The 21768-nt window shown below is 32.8% G+C and overlaps 1 protein-coding gene across 2 annotated transcripts; it reads right to left on the bottom strand.

The window, feature by feature from the left end:
* Positions 1-6152: 6152 nt before the first annotated feature.
* Positions 6153-15055, bottom strand: LOC123697888 (eukaryotic translation initiation factor 5A). Of its 2 annotated transcripts, none has more exons than XM_045644455.1 (4): positions 14981-15055; positions 12367-12607; positions 10703-10904; positions 6153-7791 (listed from the first exon to the last, which is right to left on the bottom strand). In XM_045644455.1, the coding sequence occupies exons 2-4, from the start codon at positions 12573-12575 to the stop codon at positions 7720-7722; spliced, it is 483 nt and encodes a 160-aa protein (XP_045500411.1). In that variant the 5' UTR covers positions 12576-12607; positions 14981-15055; the 3' UTR covers positions 6153-7719. The 2 variants fall into 2 exon arrangements, with proteins under 2 accessions (XP_045500411.1, XP_045500410.1); XM_045644454.1 differs by having other exon boundaries at positions 14915-15031.
* Positions 15056-21768: the final 6713 nt, after the last annotated feature.

Consider the following 21768-nt stretch of genomic DNA (forward strand, 5'->3'; position numbering starts at 1 on the left):
AACCTTATTATTCTCCATGAAATTTTCTTTATAAAATAACTAGCTTACCGCCCGCGGCTTCGCCTGCTTTCTCTAAAACGATTTGAAATTTAAACTATCCTATCTCTCAAGTTGGATCAAACTGCACATGGTGTGCGAATTTTATTATAATCGCTTATGTGGTTTAGGAGTCCATTGAAGACAAACATTGTGACACGAGATTTATATATATTAAAAGATATATACATATATAGTAAATTCACTAAAGTTATTCCACGCATTAGAATTACATATACTCGCTTTGGCATCTCACTGCAGAATGATCGTGTTTCCGTGTTGTTGACATGACGATACGTCCACCAACTTGCTCTGTGACGTCCTCCTAGTGACGAAATCTTGAGACAGCAATACTAAAATATGTAGACGTATGTGCATACGTCCGCAGTGATGACTAAATATCCCCAGGATCATGTTGACGTTGATGGTCGTATGTGCATACGTCTATATAGCTCGACACAATGATTTCAGGTTAAAATAAAACAAACAGTCGTATGTGCATAGGTCTATAAGGCATGTCAAAACTGCCTCGATAAGCAATAATATTGCTCTTACGTCTATTATACGGCTATATGGCCTAACAATAATTGTAGACTGTCTAGCTTACGGCAAATAATATTTTGCATTTTATACAAAAAGTAATCAGTATTAAATTATAAGAAAAATTGAGGTTATGTATTACTTAAAGTAGAATCCAATGGCATTAAAAACGAAAAATCGCATTTTTGCATATACGCCCCTATGGTTTGAGACCCGCGATTTATGCCTGGAGCCTTCCTTGATAGATGGGCTATCTAATATACGTAGTATTTGTATACGTAGTATATTATTATTAGTCTGTGGTAGTATATTATTATTAGTCTGTGCTAATACCGAAAGAATTTTTCAAATCGGACCAGTAGTTCCTGAGATTAGCGCAAATCATAGAGTAATATAATATATACGGGTATAGAGAGCCCGCTCGCAGAATTTTTTGAAGACCGCTAATGTCAATTGATCTGATAAACAGCGCCATCTATTATCGCCATCCACAAACTTGTGAAATGTATAGCTATAGCTATAGACATCTACTGTATTACATGCAATGGTACTTTGACTTCAGCTTCTTACTATTGTACTTGTATTCAAGTTGATAGAAAATCAAATAATAAGTAAAATCTTATCACCTTGAATACAGTAAAATAGTAAGAAGCTGAAGTCTAAGCATGAGTTTCAGAAAGGGAGTGCATACAAATAAAAACAAATTTTATTTTACAATAATTTATTTATTTACACTTACAATATATTGTAATTAACATAGAATTGTAAATTTTGACAATGGTACGGAATTTTTAGAAAATAATTGATTTTGAACAGTATTATGTAAATAACAATACATATTATTTTTTATTTTTTACATGTGTTTATTTTTATATGTTTGTGCTGCTGTTTTTATTTCGTCCTCACCATGATAATATGTGATTTTGCCAGACAAAATCTGTTGATCGGCACCAACTGTATATACAACAAGTACATGAATTACTGTATTTTCAAAATAATTTTTTAATGTAGTTGTATGTTTATCACAATTAAAGGGATAATACACAAATATTATGTCAGTAAACATTTTAATTTTTTGTTTCAATCCTTTTTTAGGAACATCTTTCTTCAAAAATAATGTCCGTCACTAAATTTTGTTTGATGGATATATGGACGTAGTTAAGCAGAAAGGACTCAATCCACAATAAATGACTTTGGAGATAATTGCGTTTGAAGTTTCAGATGTAATTTCTCTAACATTAAGTTACATTATACAGTTTTTTTCTCGTTATTATCAAGAAGATATTATGTGTTATTTAATTGTTCATCAATATAGTAATATATTTTGATTATATGTTAAGATATTAAGTAAAGTGTGGGTTGAGTCCTTACAATTAAACTTAAGTTTACAAAGACAGGTATTTTTTCTAACTTTCTCAGAAAGGACTCAAAACTAACCATCGACTAAAAAATAAGTTATAAAACAAAAAAAAACAAGTGTTTTTGTCAAGAAGTTACATATTTATTGACCTCAATCATCAAACTAACGGAATCAGGTATAAACGCCATAAATAAGAATAAAATATAGAAAGAATAGCGAAATAATCAGCGTGTATCAATTTCTGTCATCATCTAAGTTAAAATCAAGAGTTGGCCCGTATCCATCAACATCTTCGTTGATAGTGATACTTCCCTTAAGGGTACCTATTATATAACTCGTGACAGTCTTGAGGTATTATATTAAATAATAAAGAGAACTATTTTGATATTCCTATTTTGTCCTCCGCAACAATCGCTACATAAAACTAAATTCTCCACGCCATCCCTCAGATCATTCTTAATAAAATTAATAAGGCACAAGCCAACTTCTTGTAACGTACACAACAACAACAGTAACGGGATAAGCAGCTTCAGCTTCGGGGTGAAAAGCTTGAGGATCAGAACTTTGACACGTTTTAATTATTTCACCAACCGTTATGTCGTTATGAACAGCATTTGTAACAATGGGTGGGTTTTCATTGTGTATTATTTGTGTGGTTCTGTCAGATCTAGTTGGATTATTGTGTACTAGCAACATGATTTTCAAAGAAACCCTCTGTTATAGTTTCATTCTCCGACCTGTCACTCTCGGGGATTGCAATACCCTTTTTTTTGCTTTACATATGAGTGCTATGCATCAGTTTCTGCTCCACTGTCAGGTACATAATCAGAGTCTGTATCGTCGTCATAGTCTCAGTCTTCTTTAAGGTTACTACATTTACTAATTCCATTACTTTGGCGTCTTTTTGCGAACTCATCATACTCATGCCTAACTGTAAAGAAATCTTCGTTTAGGGTTTCCAACAGCTCTAATGTACTCGGTGACATTGGCGGAATTGGTGAATTATTGTTTTCAGCTTTTTCCGTGTAGTAAGAGGAGTAAGCGGAGAATATACTGGGGCAGCTGGAGATTCAACACCTGGCAAAAACAATCAAAATAGATCATTAGAGTCATAGCAGTCATTGGTATCTTAGTCAGCTTATTTTCTTGCGTGTTTGAATAAAGAAGAATACAAAATAGAAGTCACTATTTCTGACTTACATGTAGTAACTATGGCTTTTTGCGTAGTCAGAAGCGGAGTCAGTGGAGAGTATGCAGACGCAGCTGGAGATTCCACATCTAGTTGCATAAGAATTTAATTAATATTCTCCATAAATTACTTCAATTTACAATAACATTCTATGTAGGGAAGTGATATAGCTAATGCTAATGAAATTGTGGGATCAGGTGAGTACCTGATCCCACAATTTCATTAGGTTTAATTACCGCCAGACTCATTGAAGGGCACAAAGGATTACTTTCATCTTGAAATTCAAAATAATAGTAATAACAAAAGTTTAATATTATCACGAACATCGCAAACCAAAAAGTTGTAGGTACCTATCAAGCTCTTTGCAGGCGGCTGCACCGTCGTTTTCGCAGCAGAGATCTCTTCCATATCTTCTTCTCTGTTCATCGTAATAAGTTAGTTACATCAGATTGTTAGAACCAGTTTAAGTAACGAATATAATAAAAAAGTGACAAGGAATCTTATGTATAATACGACAAAGCAAAATTAATTATTTGAGGTTAGAAATAAACCTGGTGAAAAAGAAATACTTACCATCTGTTAACTCAGATTTATCGGCAACCTTATGTTCCAAGGCATTCAACAAAATTCGATCAATTCGTCGCATCTTAATTCTCATTTTTTGTTCACATACATAAACGAAATAAAAATAACACACGCGTCACGTCACACAGGCAGATTTCGAGAAACTGGCAGAGTTGCCAAAATTTTGCAATATTTAGTAGACAATATTTGTTTTCAAACTTGTTACAATATTTAAGCCTGTTGCCTTATTTAAAAAAAAAGTAATTTGAAACCTTCCAACTAAAATAGAAATTGATGAAATATTACTTAAACCAAAACAATAAAATAACACAAATATTTTAAGTTGTTTCAATTAATTTAAATGTAAATTTTTGTTACCTACATTTATTTCTTACAAACGACTCATTCTGCTTGAGCCGTCGATGGTAAGTGCGCAGTTGATCAAAAACTGTTTTTCTAAAACATCTTAAGTGTTTTGAGTCGTTTCTGGCAAACAAAAAAATATATATTATATCAGTAAACTTATATCACAGAATCAACCCAACCTGTTTGAATCGTTTCAGGTATTTGATAAAATGTTATTTCCAATCAAAATTAATTCTTAATAAGGATCCAAACTGTTTGAGATTATTCTGGTTTATCGACTTTAAGAACATACTCACAGAAAGGTCATTACTCAGAAACAATTCAAGTGGTCTGAGTTAGTTCAGCAAATACGTTTTGTATGCTCTTCATACTGTGGGTTGAGTTGGCATAGTCAGAAAAACTTGTTTACATTAACATTAAAAAAATAGGGATTTTACTAAATGATAGATTCTACTCTCAGGAGTATGATGGCATACATAACTCAATTTTGGCCAAAGTGTGGATTGAGTCCTTTCTGCTTAACTACGTCCATATTAAAATGATTTTTTATTCTTTTTATATTCTTTGGAAATTCGTACACTTCACTACGGAGGACTGAGGAGAGGACTCAACTCAACGCGGATCGGCGGATTAATTTCACGAAGAACAGTACAAAATATGGAACAAAATTACAAACAAGCGCAAAGCAAGAAGCAGTCGCCATATTTGTGACGTGATTTTCACAATCAATATTGGAATCAATTCATTGTGTTGCTATCGTAATTATTACCTACTCAACTTGTAAGTTACACAAAATTTAAAAATATTTATAATACAAGTTCAATTAAATAATTAGATATTTAAATAAATGTTCTTTGTCTTTTTTCACATTTTTTTTTTGTAATAAATTATTTCTTATCGTTATTATTAATATGTTCTGCCATCTGTGATCGTATAAAGCAACTAATTGTTTTGGATGGCGATAAGAGATGGCGCATTTTGAAAATAAAAACCCCAAATCTGTCATTGTATGGAACTGTCCTACCCCTGGCGCAAATGCAGTTTTGGATTCAGTATCGATAGAGCTATCCAATTTTTATCTACTAAATAATTGTATATGTATTGTAATTCTACTATGATTGTTTTGACTGTTTAAATTTTATTTATTGAATTCTCGTGTCTCAGTGCCCATATTTTTAGGAAACGGGTTTTTTTTATTATTTTTCTGAAATTCTTTGTTTGAGAATAGGCAGAACAAAGTTTGCCTTGTCAGGTGTGTGGATAGAATATTTTTATCAATATTTTGTCTACGTGCTATCAGCTATGTTGCCGAATCAGTTAGGAGGGCCTAAACACCTCACACAAGTATGAATAAACTACCTACGTTACTAGAGCTCGAACTATTAGGTGCTATTAGCATGGACCAAAGAACTAGGTAGGTACCTATTATTTTATGTAGACAGAACAGATATTGATGAATTTGAACAATATACCTAGGTATCTAGATTAGGCTTTGAAAGAAAAATAGTATTGTTCAATGTTCAAGAAACCAGTAAGTAGTTAATGAGGTAATTTTAGTGTGGCTGTCAAGCGGTCTCGTTTCGTAAACAGCCGCCCATTACATACTTCAATAGACAATAGGCTAGTAGATGTAGGTGTCAATAAGTAGGTAGGTACTATAAATAGGTAGAACTTCATTATTCTGAGTATTTCGATTAAATTATTGTAAACAAAGTTATCTAGAGATATACCTACGTAATGTTCATTCGCCTCCACGTTCCAGCAGATTTCAGCTCGTCTAAACTGTGTATTATTTCTGTAAACGTAGGTAGCATGCACTTTTTATCTCCAGTTTAGTCATTCTCTAAGCAAAATTGACGGAATTTTGATAAAGTATTTAGGTACACAGTATTATTTCTCATAAAAATATTTTAATTTGCACAAAATTTCAAAAAGCTTATGGGCGACTGTTTTGATACCAAGTCTGAAATTGCGTATTCCATTATATTTGACCATGATTGTAATAGTAAATTATAATATTAATATTCAAAACTAGGTTTATAAGTAATATCTAAACTACAAAACTAACTAAATAAGGGTCAGAAATAAAAACCAAAATAAAAAAGGAATCACAACTCACGGTGTTCATTTTGTACAGATTTAATTCGACAGACTGTTAAATACTTATGAAATATTATTACTGCGTTCACATTCAGCGTTACTATGTAATTCGGTATTGTTTGACATCGACAAAAACAACACGTAGAAAATTGCAGAATTGATTATTGAACTGTTTACTAATCTTACGTATATACAAACCCATAGAACTAATCACCGTCTCACAGATATTACAACCTTCCCGCGCCCATCGTATTCAAGTTTAAAATTAACGCATTTCATCTGTTTATCACATGGTCTCTCGCGTATCAACGCTTATCGAGAACAATAATATATTACCTTACCTTAGAACCACGTGTACAGAGATAAATAGTTAAATACCGATTTTCTAAAAAACGGTAAGTTAATTATTTAAAAATTTTGAATTGATGCAAACAATACTTCATACTCACAACAGGATTACGAGAATTAGTTCCCAAAAAAAAGTATCGTTTTGAACTAAAGTATTTTTATTTTACACCACCCCGATGTATTTACAAATACTTTAGATGTGACTTCATTAAAAAATCTGATTACAAGCTGCTAGTATAAAAAATAACCAACAATAACGATTATGCAATTTCGACAAAATGTACAATTCGCTGAAATCGGTGAAGTGTCCGCTTTTATAGCGGATCGACTATAATGCGATGAAATTGAATGCATAAAAAAATATCTCTCATAGGGCCTTACCTTACATTCTTACATTAATTTCGTCTTTGACAATAGATGTTGGAATACACGCTAGAGTACCCTAAGCCCTTGAAGGCAACACTTGCCAGGTGCGGCTGCAGGAGGAAGGCCAAGCTTAGCTAGACGTACAAAACTATTTCCAAATCTAAAAATGCATTTCAGTCTTTGCTGAAGGAGTGACAGCGGTCAGTCTCGTCACAGATACAAAATTATTTTCTGTCGGTTGAGTATAAAAAATTTACAGAGGTGGCAAGTGTTATCCAAAAGGGACGATCTCGCTTCGAGTAAAGGACCAATCAATCACACACCACATTCAAGAATTTTCCTTTATTTCTATTTTTTTTTTGGATTTTCTCTTTTTACGTTTATGTATATTAATTTAGCATTAAAGTACGGTAATAACTTCAAGTTTGCGTCTATCCTTCCGTAAGATTAAACAGCTATAAACAATAATATCCACGGGATACCGCCGTGCGCAACGTAACGTTTACGTCAAGCGAAAGACACGAAACAAAACAAAACAAACATGAAGTTCCGGAGCGGCGACGCGCCTGCTCGCCAGCGATGGCCAGCGTGGGCCAGCGTGGGCCAACCCGAGACTCGAACCGAAAACTTGCACTATCTACAATTCATTAACAAGTACCCGAGTTTTCGTTTAAAGTCACTTTCGCAAGCGAAGATTAGGCTAAATTAATTTGATCGCGTTCGGTTCGCAAGCGCGTCGGACCGCTGTATCTCTATGTTAAATTATACATAATATTATGTTTTACATGTATGTAAGAGTTGTTGATTGTAAAAAATTATATGTTATAATCCCTATAAATGCTGTGTTGGTTTATTTGTCGAGAGCTGTGTTTGCCTTCACCGCAATCACGCATTCTTCACCGCAGGACTTGAGCACAGTGCACTGGAAATAAGAAATACAATTCATTAATAAATAATAATTGAAGTTTAAAAAAATAAAACAAATAAATTGCTATCTGATTGAATATTAATGGTGTTTGTCTTCATTATGTAAGCGTAAATAATTCTTTCACTCCCATCTTTATATGAAATATTTTTTTATTAATTTATTACTTTAGAGGCAGGGTTCAGACTTTCAGAATTAAACAGTATTTTGTTTATTTAAGAAATATGATAAGAATGTAGCAACAACATTATAATTATGTAATAAATAATAGGTTATCAATATACTGCAATCCCGAATGTTTATTATGTTTCACCAATAGTCATTTAAAATGGTATGTATTAGGTATTTAAATTTGTTTACTAATATCTCCATACAAATAATATTTTAGGTTCAGAATATAATATTACTTGTGTGATTAAATTTAAGAATACACTTTTAAAAATTTTAATATTATCATGTTTGTTGGGAGAATTTTTTTTCAATGAAGGAAAGTTTCTTTAAAACGCAGACACATTTGTTTATGCATTTCTTATCTTGTTATACATTACATTTCTTTCAAAGTGACTATTCTTGCTTCACGTTAAAAATACATTCATCATGCCTTATCAACTGCATGTTTGAGATAAAATTTGGACAACGCCAATTGTGTAAAAAGTTTTTTAGTTTAAAATGTTTCAAATGATTCACAAATTCCAATGTGAAAATGCTTTTTCACATTGGAATTTTATCTACACTAATATTATAAAGAGGAAAACTTTGTTTGTTTGTTTGATTGTAATGAATGCTCATAAACTACTGGATCGATTTTAAAAATTCTTTCACCATTCGAAAGCTACATTATCCACGAGTTATTTAGGCTAGGTTTTATCCCGGAAATTCCACGGGAACGGGAACTATGCGAGTTTTTCTTTGAAACCGCGGGCGGAGCCGCTAGCGGAAAGCTAGTTTATGAATAAAATTGAAATAATTATACAACACAATTATAGAAATCTAATTTTATATAAGTTTTAAAAGAGAAATGTATTCATAACCTATTCCATATAGCTAATAATGAGTACTAGCTCAGGTATAAGGCTGAAATATAATGTTCGAGTGTATTTAGCACCAACTCACTAGAAACACATGGGTCGGAGACTCTATACTCGAATTTGTTAAATATTAAATTAATAATTATGAACGCATGGGATTGATACATTACTTTGATACATTTTTTTTGAATACCTAACTAAAAATGAAATATGTACCTACATATCAAAAGGGTAAGATGTTTTCATTTGAAAAACAAAGGTTTACATTTATAGATATTTGAATAAAAAACTTAATTGAACAAGTTCAAATCCCTAATAAAAAAAAAGAATAACCCTAATCAGGACCTCATTTCCATCCCAAAATAAAACGAAAAATCAAACAATTTCTCCATGCCAACAAGCATTGAATTACCTAATAATAATTGGCGTTATCTATTACGTCGTAAGGTGAACATTTATACCTAAACATCTTAAGACAAAATCGATACGTCTACGTCACGTGAACGTGGAATCAACCCAGAGCGTCTGGCGACAATTTAATAAGAGCTTTCGGGCTCCATTGCACGTCAAATCAATAACAGTTTCCATGGATATTTAAGAGGGTTGCAAATATGATTTTAGATATTTATAGCTTGTTTACAATTTGCCGAGATGTTGTACATATTGATATGATTTCATGTCTAGACTAGATGATTGGTTTTGATTTGTGTACCTATTCGTAAGGAGATAGTTGAATATGGGAATATAAAAAAATCCATACTAATATTATAAATGCGAAAGTAACTCTGTCTGTCTGTCTGTTAGTCAATCACGCCTTAACTACTGATCCAATTTATATGAAATTTGGTATAGAGATATTTTGATACCCGAGAAAGGACATAGGATAGGTTTTATCCCGGAAATCCCACGGGAACGGAAACTATGCGGGTTTTCTCTGAAAACGCGGGCGAAGCCGCGGGCGGGAAGCTAGTTATTAATAAAATTGAAAATGGATTGTAAATTTTGTATGGCCTCAGTACATTTAATTCAAATGTACCCTAGTTAGTTACTGACTTAAAGATGTATCTTCAATGCATGTGCGTTTTTGTATTTGTTGGTCAATCACCAACTTTTGTTAAATGAATAGACTAGATGTAATGTGCATGGAAGAATAGATTTGAGTGTAGGTGCTGTCATTCATTCAGAACCTCATCATCTAGTATTCTTTATGAATTTAGTGATTGCATTTGTTTTCATTCTACATGTAGTAATGTTTTTGTGTGTAGTATTCAGTGCTACATATTATGTATGTAAAGCATTGTTTGACTGGTTTGTTGGTGTTCTAGAAGTTTTTTGTAACTTTTACACTTTTTTTACTTTTTATAAGTAAGTAATGTGTGTGCAGTGTTTCTGCCTGCTGGTTGTGTTGTGTGGATAGTTTTCCTGCGCGCAGTATGTGTGTGCTTTGTCGAGTGTGGCAGCGATTCAGCGTGTAGGATGTGTAGATGTTTGATGTGTATCATGCTTTTAATTTAAAAAGCAAGCAAGCAATACGTATTATAGTAGGCTTATATATTTACATATCGTGGTTCTGTGTGGAAGCTAACAGAGTGTATGTATGCCTAGGTGCGTGTGTTTGTGTTTGCGTTCTGCATACGTAAGCTAGCAGCGTGAATGTGTGCGTGCCACCGCATCAAGCAAGTATTTTTTTTATAGCATTGGAAGGCAAACGAGCAGACACAATGGCCGATGTTGATGGCAAAGTGCGTCGCCCATAGACATCCATAACATATGTTATGGGTGTTGCCTACCAAAAAAGTAGTGTGTATATTTGCTGAGTATATGTGCATGCAATATGTTTCTGCGTATAGTGTGCATGTCTGTATGTATGTGTAACTCACCAGCAGCTCCTTGCCGCTGTCGAAGTCGGCGCGCAGCTGCGTGCCGAGGTCCCCGTCGGGTATCTTGAGGTCCTCGCGCAGGTCGCCGTTGTCGGCCATCAGTGTGAGGTACCCGTCGTCCGATATGTCCGTCAGCTGGTAGTCCTCGCGCTTCACGTGCGGCACGTCCATGTTGTGCGTGGACGGGCATATGTCCTCGTATCTGGTTGATTGATAAATCCATACTATTATTATAAATGCGAAAGTAACTCTGTCTGTCTGTCTGTTACTCAATCACGCCTAAACTACTGAACCAATTTGCATGAAATTTGGTATGGAGATATTTTGATACCCAAGATACCTTTTATTGCGAAATATGTACCACGGGCGAAGCCGGGGCGGACCACTAGTAATTAATAAATAATTAGATTATTGTTCTGTTTTTACTTGTATTCAAGGAATAATTAGGTAATCTTTCCGTGTTTTTGCTGAATTCATTAAATCTTACTTAATAAATATTTGTAAGAATATGTGACGAGTATGTTTGTTGGGCCTTTCACAATCAATATACATTGTATAGTATTGTAGCTCTTTTTCCAGAATGACATATTATGTACTTAAATATTTGCCCGCATATAAAAATGTTTGATACAGTTTTTACTTTGAATAAGTGTCTATTTGCTAATCTGACGAAATGTGAAATATCTCAGGAACTTGGTTTATGGCACGTAGGAGTATATAAATAGAATTATCTGAAATCTCAGCAAAATTATCTGGAGAACTGTATATTAATAATTCATGAAATACTTTTGTGCTGTATTTTAGTGTGATAAAATGGTGTCACTATATTACTATTATAATATGTACTTGATTTTTCCTTCTATAATTTTAAAACTACAATTTGAAAGCATATTTCAATGACACAACACTGTAAAATAAACACTATGTAGCTGACTGTGCTGACCTAGAACGGCTGTACTAAATAATTCAAGCAGCCAGACCAATTTCAGCTTATTGATTTTTCTACACTACTGCTGTTGGTTAAAGAACTTAAAAGATATTCATATTGGCTAAAGATGACTATAAATTTCAGTATTTTTTTTTTTTTGGTTTTTTATAATTACTGTATTCCTGTTCGGTGATCTCACAATACAGTGGTATAGTGAGACGCATATTAGGAACTGGGTTTTTATTTCCGAGTACCCGCAGCACGGAAGCAATATGGGATTACGCCCGCGACTCTATGGGCTCGACATTTTAATAAATATACTTATGTTTAATCAATATGTCAAGAATTACAATATAACACTATGGATGAGATTAAGATAAGAGCATTATATCAATGGTTTAGTAGTAATTTTATCAAAAGATTAATATCAATCAAACAATTTATCGAAATTGCTAATCCAGGTGATTAACATTCTGGGATTGGAATTTATCATTCCAATCCTTAATTTGCAAAAATACTATTCTTACTAATCTTAATATATCACATCACTTCTTTTTTTAGACAGAAAATAATCCTCAAAATATTATATGTATTAGCTAAGTTTCGATATCAAATTTACAAAAGCAGATTCAATCACATTCCAGGAGGCTACATTTACAAATGCTTTGCAAGAGAAATGTAATGAATATTTGTTTAATTATTTTTATATTGATATTGATACAACAAGGTTACTTACTTCTTTCCATTAAAAATATCAATGCCCACAAGGTGGACTTTGGCGTGACCGTGTTTGCCGGTCTTTGAGGTGGACATTTCTACGATCTTGCAGGGGCGTCCCTTGAGCATCACAAATCCGTTCTTGCGGAGGGCCGAGCATTGCATGGGGAAGGTGGCGGAGGCTCCGGAGTCTCCGGTCTCGAAGTGTGTGTCCTCAATGTCACCCATTGTGTGCGGATTAGTTTACGGTGAGGTGTGATCTGTAATTCAGAACGGATAGGTTTAGTTTCCTGTCCTTGTTATGTAGAAATAATACATATGAAGAAAATGCTGTGTCAATGATATTTTTATATGTTTTTCTGGTTGAAATGTAACTGTTATAATAAAGCGTTGATTTCTGCTCTGTCTGCAATTATTATACACTAAAAAAGAAAGAAGAAACTTAAAATGATTAGAATACACACTAATCCACATAGCAAATAATTAAGAATGTAAGAAAATAATGTAAGAATGTTATGCCTAAAATCTAATGTAATTAAAGAGCATGTATTGTACTGCTTTAAAATTTTACTTTCTCATTTTTTGTGTTCAAGTTAAGAGTCATGACCTAGTATTGATCATTAAAATTTACTTTCACCTATTCAGTATCAATTGTAACATTCATATGAACACTTACAGATATTGATAAAAATTATATAAAAAATGTAAATAGCACACATTTTTTCCGAAATATGCAAGATTACTTTTCAAATTATTGAATCTAATAGTGTATTCCTGTTCGGTGATCTCAGAATACAGTGGTATAGTGAGACGCATATTAGGAACTGGGTTTTTATTTCCGAGTACCCGCAGCACGGAAGCAATATGGGATTACGCCCGCGACTCTATGGGCTCGACTTATTAATTACTTACTTATTAATGATAAATTATATAAATATGTATTTGTGAATTCGCTATTAGCACCTTAATGTGATACAAAGCATTAAAATAAATGCAATTGCCGCTGTCCTTACACCCAATGAGTTATAACATATGGTACACTGAGATGTGACAGTGATAATAGACGAGTGTCTAAATAAAAGAACCTTGGCATTAACTATGGTCGACTCACTGTACAGTAATAAATTAGCACATACAGGTTGTTGAACTTTGGTTCAATGATCTGATTGATGATTTAGGCAAAAGTTAAGTTGCACTTTGTAAAATTTTATATCGTTTTTGAATAAAACAATTTGTGAACATTGATAATCCATATTGTATTGTGAATGTGAAAAGGCTGTTAGTTCCACATTCACGGCTAAACAACATTTGTTTAGCTTAAATTTTAAATGAGAAACGCTCCTTTTTATGAGTAAGAGCTAAAATCTATCTAAAATAGAGCACAACTATGAGCTAATATATTAAGATTGACAACTATGGCCCTTAATTTATGGAAACATATGGTGCGATGAATCAATTCACTTTATAGGTAATTTTACGATAAGCCACTCATTGCTTTACCAACCTCCTGTATATTTTAATCATTAAACAATTAACATGAAGATGGAAACAACACTTTAGTTATCACAATATTAATATAACTGATAATTTGGTTGAGTACTTATATATACAATTGGATTCTAGCTAAAATGAAAAAATGCCTGTAAGTATATGCACTGTTCTGTACAAATAGCCACATTAAGTTAAGATAATAGATTAGTCAGGTTATCATGAAAATGACATGCCACATGTATCAATGTAATGAAAAAGTAAAGAAAGTAAGTAGTAAATAAAGACCATTTGAAAACCATTACATAAATCAAATCAATCATGCAAGGAAAAGTGAAGGTATAGCTACCACTTGTTAAGAATTTTGCAAATTAATAATTCATGCACATTACAGTAGGAAAAAGCATACAATCAATTTTAAAGCATGAGTCATTGATGTACAATAATATGTCATATCATGGTATCAAGCAGGCATATAAGGCATAGATTAAGTGTGTTTAACATGACAATATGTTACGTTATCGAACAATATCGATTCATATAATATCAATTATTCACAACTGCATCCTTTACAACATGATGTTGCTTTTCATATGAAAATTTTAGACGACCTAACCCCACCTAGCGCTCTACGGCGAAAACCTAAGCCTTTGTATGCTAGACAAGAAAAATCAATGCAACAATGAATTGAAGAATAAAAAGAAATATTAAAAATATGAAATCAGGCCTGACTCGAACTGATGGTGTTGTTATTAGACGAGCCGTGTGGTAGATATTGGATCCGAACATGTGGCTTCAAAAAGACATCTTGGGCATGTCTTCATGAAAAATACAAATTCACTTATTAAATTTTACCGCACTATCTTCTTTTAAATTCACGATATTATATGCCACGTCGAATATACCCGTGGAGAAAAGCAGTATTATTTAGACTTCTCAGTTACGAGTTATCTAAAATATATAAATTTTGACAAACGTGCCGGCGCCGCAATGTATTTTTTATTTCAATTTCACACATAATCCACACCATTATATTGTGTTATTTGCACCAATTAATATTCACCACATTAAATACTTACGAAAATATTAATTTTAATTATAAAATGAAGGAACACGATAAAACTAAGATATTTATCGACACTCACATGTGACCGACGGGTTCTTCAACCGAAAGGTCAATTTGCGCCTGCGTAGCACCTTCATCACTCACTTCCTGTCGCGGGGTTCTCAAATTAAGCAAAAGACCGCCATTTCATGGCGGGAAATTTATAGTGATTTTGTGTTGTGAAAATAAAATAGTATTTTTACACAGAAAAGGGAAGCAAAAAATAAAATACATTCAATATTATCCGATATATTAAGAAATAGTGTAAGTCATGGTTTTTTGATACATAAATAATATTAATTTTAAGTTATGATTTGCTTTTGTTTCTTGAACCTGTTTTATCGACAGCTCTGTTTACGTCTGATGGCCTAGAGATGGCGGTAAAACAAACTTAAAAATAGAAAGTTACTGATTTATGCAACGAAATAGTATAAAGTATTGGAAATTAAAATGTAAAACGCAGGATTAATAATTAAAAAAATCTTAATACATTTATAAGAAATCAATAAACATTACCATTATAATATTTTGTTTGTTTTATTTTTAGTCTGTGCGATAACCAACGTCATTAAACGTGGTCATTCCAAGAAGCTTATAATATATCTATGTAATCGTTTATATTAATATCACTAGATGGCACTAATTAGGTACATTATTTTTCATTTAACATGATCACAATTCACATTTATTATTATTTACGATGGTTGTTACATCATTATTTTAGTATATTTTTTTTATAAAAATTCTGATATAGCTATCAAGAAATAAAATCAGAAGATTTATTTATACGATACACAATACGATAATTTTAGTTGTCTCGGAAGTTTACAAGATGGCGTTATGTATTTCTTAAATAGGCCACTGTGGACCTGTGGTCATGATCTATCTCTTTTTTCCTGCCTAAATTGAGTAGGCTTTTTTTAATCAGTCGAAGTAAGGAATACTACCTATAAAACTTTAAAAGGATTAAAACAGTAGTTTCTTGCATTTTACTTTACGCGATAATTACCTAGATGTATTTAAACATTCCATCGAGAATAACGGTTAAGCTAAAAATAATTTTGACGGTTTCTGATTTGAAAATGATGTAAAATTCAGTGAGGTAGATATATACCTAGATATAACCGGTAGATATTAAATAAAAAAAAAAAAAAAAACATACCGGCCGAATTGATAACCTCCTCCTTTTTTTTGAAGTCTGTTAAATATACCAGTGATGAATGACTATATCTAATAGTAGCACAGATTGAATAGTTATTAGGTACTTCTAGTGGATACTAAAACATTAGTAAACAGCATTGTAAACAGCAGTTAAATTACTTACCTACATACTGGTCGAAATCAATGTTGGCTGGTCACGGGTTTGTAGAGCATTCTGCATTTTGTCATAGTTCGCTCTTTTTTATTTTTTCCTGCCACAAATTATGTAATTAGTTAAAGCATATGTAGTACCTAGGTACTTACCTATAAATAAGTACCTACTGCATATTATGTATTTGTGTTTTAGGTATTATGTACTAACTGTCACACAGAAATTTGTTTGTTCTCAGAAGTAGGTAAATATTATTTCCCATTTATTAAAGATCTCTACCGTCCGGGGCGGGCTCGCGGGCGCTACAGTTTTTTCATTCAAATCAGTACCTAGGTACCGAGTTCCTGAAATAAACTTGTTGCAAATAACTTCAATATATAATTAAGTATGAAAATAGCAAAATCAATATTTATTCTACATAAATAAATGTTACCTACTTAGGTACCTACCTAGGTATTACAATTACCAACTAATCTAATATCTTATGAGTAATACATTGGTAAGTGGTTTTATGAGTACCTAAAACACCTGCTAATATAAATTAATAAGTATATTTCTTTCCCATTATAACATCTAAAAATCATTAATGACGTTAAAAAGCTGACTTAATGACCCATGCTAGAGAAGACAATCCAACAACAGAGAGAAGGGTTTAAGAGCTTTCGCCAATAAATCACTTGGCCGAACCCTTCGTCTAACAAAAGATATTATAATACTATTGGTACAGTATAACAAAGATATACAATTACTCAACGTTGATGTAGTTATTATTGTGCTGTTATGTTCTTGATAGTCATTGTTTGACCGATTTGTGGAGGGTTATAGATTTTTTAATGGTGCGTTTGGTAAGCTTCTGGTAATCGATGTACTTACCTATTGCTTACGTCATATATAGCATAATACATTATTATTATTACTAGCTTTCCGCCCGCAGCTTCGCACGCGTTTTCAGAGAAAAACCCGCATAGTTCCCGTTCCCGAGGAATTTCCGGGATAAAACCGATCCTATCTCTCAAGTTGGATTGAACTGCACATGGTGTGCGAATTCTATTATAATCGGTTAAGTGGTTTAGGAGTCCATTGAGGACAAACATTGTGATACGAGATATATTAAGATTATTATATACCTCTAATATATTTTATCTCTATCTAGAGATGTCATTAAAACAATAGGTATGTAGCAAAACATAACAAATGTCCCTGATAACATATTATTTAACTTAACACGTTTTTTTATATTTTCATAGATTATTTGGCAGAGAGGAAAGCTACAAAGATTTTTTATAGAAGTGGTTAAACCGGCCATAAAATATGTCAAAATAACATTAATTTAAAAAATGGCATATTATTATAGGTTCAACAAATTATATTTATTTTAGACGGGTTAATACGAAAATAAATTGAATAGGTACCTACCTTGATATGTACCTACATATTTGAGATGAGATAGAGGCTAGAGTCACATAGATTTAGTGAATTATGTAAAGCTGTGTATTAAATTAGTTTTAAGTACTAAGTAGTTAGGTACAGCTATCTACCTACATGTAGGCACTGAATAGGCTTTCGCATTTATCTTAATACTAGATAATATTAAGAACCTTAATTTCAAAGGCATTAGTTTGAAACGATTAAGTTATGCCTGTGAAAATCTTCGTCTTATAGGTAGGTAAATTCTAACATTCGAATTAGCAGTTTTTGGTTGGTTAGGTTTTATAAGGACACATTTTCTTAAATTAATAGGTACAGTTTACTTTATTTAAGTTTGTCTCGTGTAGTCGTGTTGTTCACATTGTTTAAAGTAATAAAGGTAATTATAGGTATATAAATTAGGTATAAATTTATGGTACCTATGCTTAAAATAAAATCTGAAAAGCGCCGATTTGAAATAACAACAAAATAGAATATTTAACTACAGTATAAGTAGTATAAGTGGTAGTTAAGTACATATTTAAAATTCCCACCTCCTAGGTATTTTACGTAACTTTTATGTGACAAAAACAAAGCTTCAGCAACTATGTCCTAAGTAGTTTTCAAATAAGGCAGAAATCGTACAATGAATATGTATAGGGGTGGCTTATGGTAATAAAAACGAGTGCGAGTTGCGACGATAAAAGCGCGGAAAATAAATTTGGCGCGTAGATAAATGGAAAACGGACAATGGCGGCGGGACTATCACGCGCCATTAAGCCGGCGATTACGAAGCGGCCATTCAAATGAATATAATTTACCATATTATTTTCATTTGCGAGAGTCCTCGGCGCCCGCAAACTCCATTTGAGAGCGTGGAGCCAATTTTTTAAGTGTTGCTCGCTCAAATAAATTATGTAGCAAATGGGGTAGGCGCAATGGACAAACAAGAAAATATAAAACGGTTGAGCGCGAGTCGGGCTAGTGTGCGAGCGGGACGTGTGTTGCTCCTCCCTTTCCCCCCGCTCCTCTCCCGCCCCCGGCCCACAAGACGCGACTAAGCTTGCGTTTTATTGTCACTTACACCTTAGGCACCTTAGTTAACATTTGTTTATCGCTACAGATATCTTCGCTTAATCAGATTTTAGCAAGCTTTATTGCTGTTCGCTTTTGATGACTGATCGCTCATTAAATATTTTAGTAATCAGTTACTTTTGAAATAAGGTAATGCTCCTGAAGTCGTCTGAAAATTTGAGAATTTGTTTAACATACCTATGTTTTATTTTTATTCTCATTGTGCCAGTTGGCATACAACTGACCATAATAAATTATAATATTACTAGACACCTAGTTCTTATTTGAAGAATGGAGCAATATAAAGTTCTAAGAAAGTTAATAAACTCCACATTCTGAACTATAATATTATGTAAATGCTAATAAATATGCCTTTCAGTATCGCATTTATATGAATACTAAATTTACAAATCTTTAAACGAAATACTAAATTATATAATAAATACTTAGAATCTATCCAAAAGTGTTGTAACCAAAATCATGTTTAGCTCTAGATTAGGTATTCTGTGCTCTATTATATAAGACTAGTACAGTATTATATTATCTGTGGTATTAGATATACCTAGGTTACTTATCAGGTATCTTCATGTTAAATTATTTCATATTTATCAACAAATTTTCAGTTTCAGTTAGTGTAAAATTGTTATTATTATTCTTCAAAATGACAGAACTAAATAGAGTATAGGTAATTGGGATAACATAGCGCATATACCAAATAGGCACCAACTTTCAAATAAAAAACAATTTTCAAAATTGGTCCACTCAGTAGAAAGTTTTGAGGAAACGAAGCCAAAAAAAATTCAGTCCAATTGAGAGCCTTCTCCTTTTATTGAAGTCTCTTAAAAATTAGCGATCTAAGTTGAATGGACTGTAAAATTATATTTTCAAAATTAATAATATTTTATTTGCGAGCTTTTATTCTACCTCGTTGGTTGGGAGATACCTAACTAATTGAAATAATGAAATCAAATGATAATATATCTATTTGAATCTATAATATAGTTAATTAATAATAATATTATTATCACCGATAAAAATAGTTAAGATGGTTGCTTATTTTGTGGATTAGTTTATCTGGAAACGAAGAAAAATGAAACGTTAGGTGTTAAGAAAATATAAACTCTATACCGTTATATAATTTTAAATCAATATCAAAATAATACAAGTTTATTGTACCTACCTACCTACCTACGGTCTATATAATATTGAGTAGGTAACTAAAAGATAGGTAGGTACCTATTACAAACAAAATCTTCAAAAAACAGAAAGTAGGTAGGTAGGTAGGTACCTAAGTAGGTAAGTATTTTTCTCAAAGTCAATTTAAATGTGGTAGAGTTTTAGAAAAATCCTACAAGGTAACCTATTTCAAATTTAATACATGTTTTTTTTTAATAAAAGATAATATAAATAAATATAGGTACCTACCTAAAAAATTTGCGGTGAAGTGCGGAACAGTATTTTTAACAGCTGCAGCGGAAGCATTGACTCTACATTTTATACTTAGCCAATTATTATTATGTAAGAAAATATATTATTATTATGTAGGTACCACAATTGCATAACTTTCTTATCTCCTACTTAATTCATATCATTTGAAAAAATTCAGGCACATTTTTTATAGATAAAAATATAGAGTCATCGAAAATTTTGATAAAAACATAATTCTAACGATGTCTAAATACCTATTAAGATTTTTTTTAACAGTTAAATAAATAATATGCAGTGTTTACACAAGAAATAAAAATTAACAAAAACCAAAGCACATTTTAATCCGCTCGCGGTTGACAGCTGGTATATTCATAATATTCATACGTAGATAAGTAAAACGAGCGAAATTGGAAGCACGACTGAAATTAAGTTTCAAAGTTGGCACAAATTCAATTAGAGCGGTGCGCTAATCCAGCCCACCGGTCCCTTAAGTCAGCTCATTCATTCCCAATCTTTTTCAGTACCCGTTAAAAGTATTTCCAAACGTATAAATAATTTACGAAACGAGGACATAAAGTTTGATACCCCCGCATGCAAATTGAAAGAAAGAATCCGTATTCGTCGCCGTCTCTTTCCGGCGTCTCAGAATGCGCGGGTGCGAGCGAGACGGGCGCGACCAGAGCGAGAAGGCGAAGTCGCGTTCTAAGTGAATCAGTGCCCGCGTTCGCTATTAAATCAGCGCGGGGGAAGGGAGTTTCGTGCTAAAATGCTTTAGCGGGTGGGGTTTTGTTTGCTGAGGGCGGTTTCAGAACGATTACTCGCCGTTCGGTATTCGAGCTACGCTTCAGTCGTGCTGTGACGCGCATCGTCCGCGCTCGTGTTTGGAACGTGATGTTAGCGCGGTGACCGCGCTCTTTCGTACGTGCGAGGCGGGAAAAGTTCCCGCCTACATTACAACAAAATATTTTCAGACGCTAATAAGGTAATTAGGATGACGTTAATGTGATCACGGTGAGACGTAAGTTAAGCGGTGTGTAAGCGATCGCTTAGCGAGTTCGTACTTTGTAATTGGTATCAAAGTATTATGTGGCGGCGTATTAAATATTTAAGATGCGTGTACAAATTAATTTTTCATTCTTTCATCATATCTTGTATTATTAAAAAAGGGATGTAGTAATGTGAGCGTATTATACTACTTTGCGTAAGTAAATAACCATTTATAAACAGATAAAAAACGGTGATAACTTTCGTACAGTGTTTATTTTATTTTGTAGAGTCCGGTCTCTACTCTCTATATTTAATTGAACACAATATTAAAATAAAATTTAAAAAGATGTACCTAGGTGTATTCATGCAAAATAGAATATACTGAAAATGGAGCTATGAGAAAAACTACCGCACGGACTCTACCATCGTGCATTATAACTCTACGGCTCTACGAAGAATGTTTCGTAGACATAAAACAGAAAACGTGTTTATCCTTTTTAAAACTTTAAACTATTAAGTACCAGGTATTTTTAAATTATACATTATACAGCCTTCCGATTATTTTATATTAGGACACATTAGTATATCTATTAAAATACCTAATTACCTAATAAATAAAA

This window comes from Colias croceus, chromosome 15, assembly GCF_905220415.1.
Source record: "Colias croceus chromosome 15, ilColCroc2.1".
In the NCBI taxonomy this organism is placed as follows: Eukaryota; Metazoa; Arthropoda; class Insecta; order Lepidoptera; family Pieridae; genus Colias; species Colias croceus.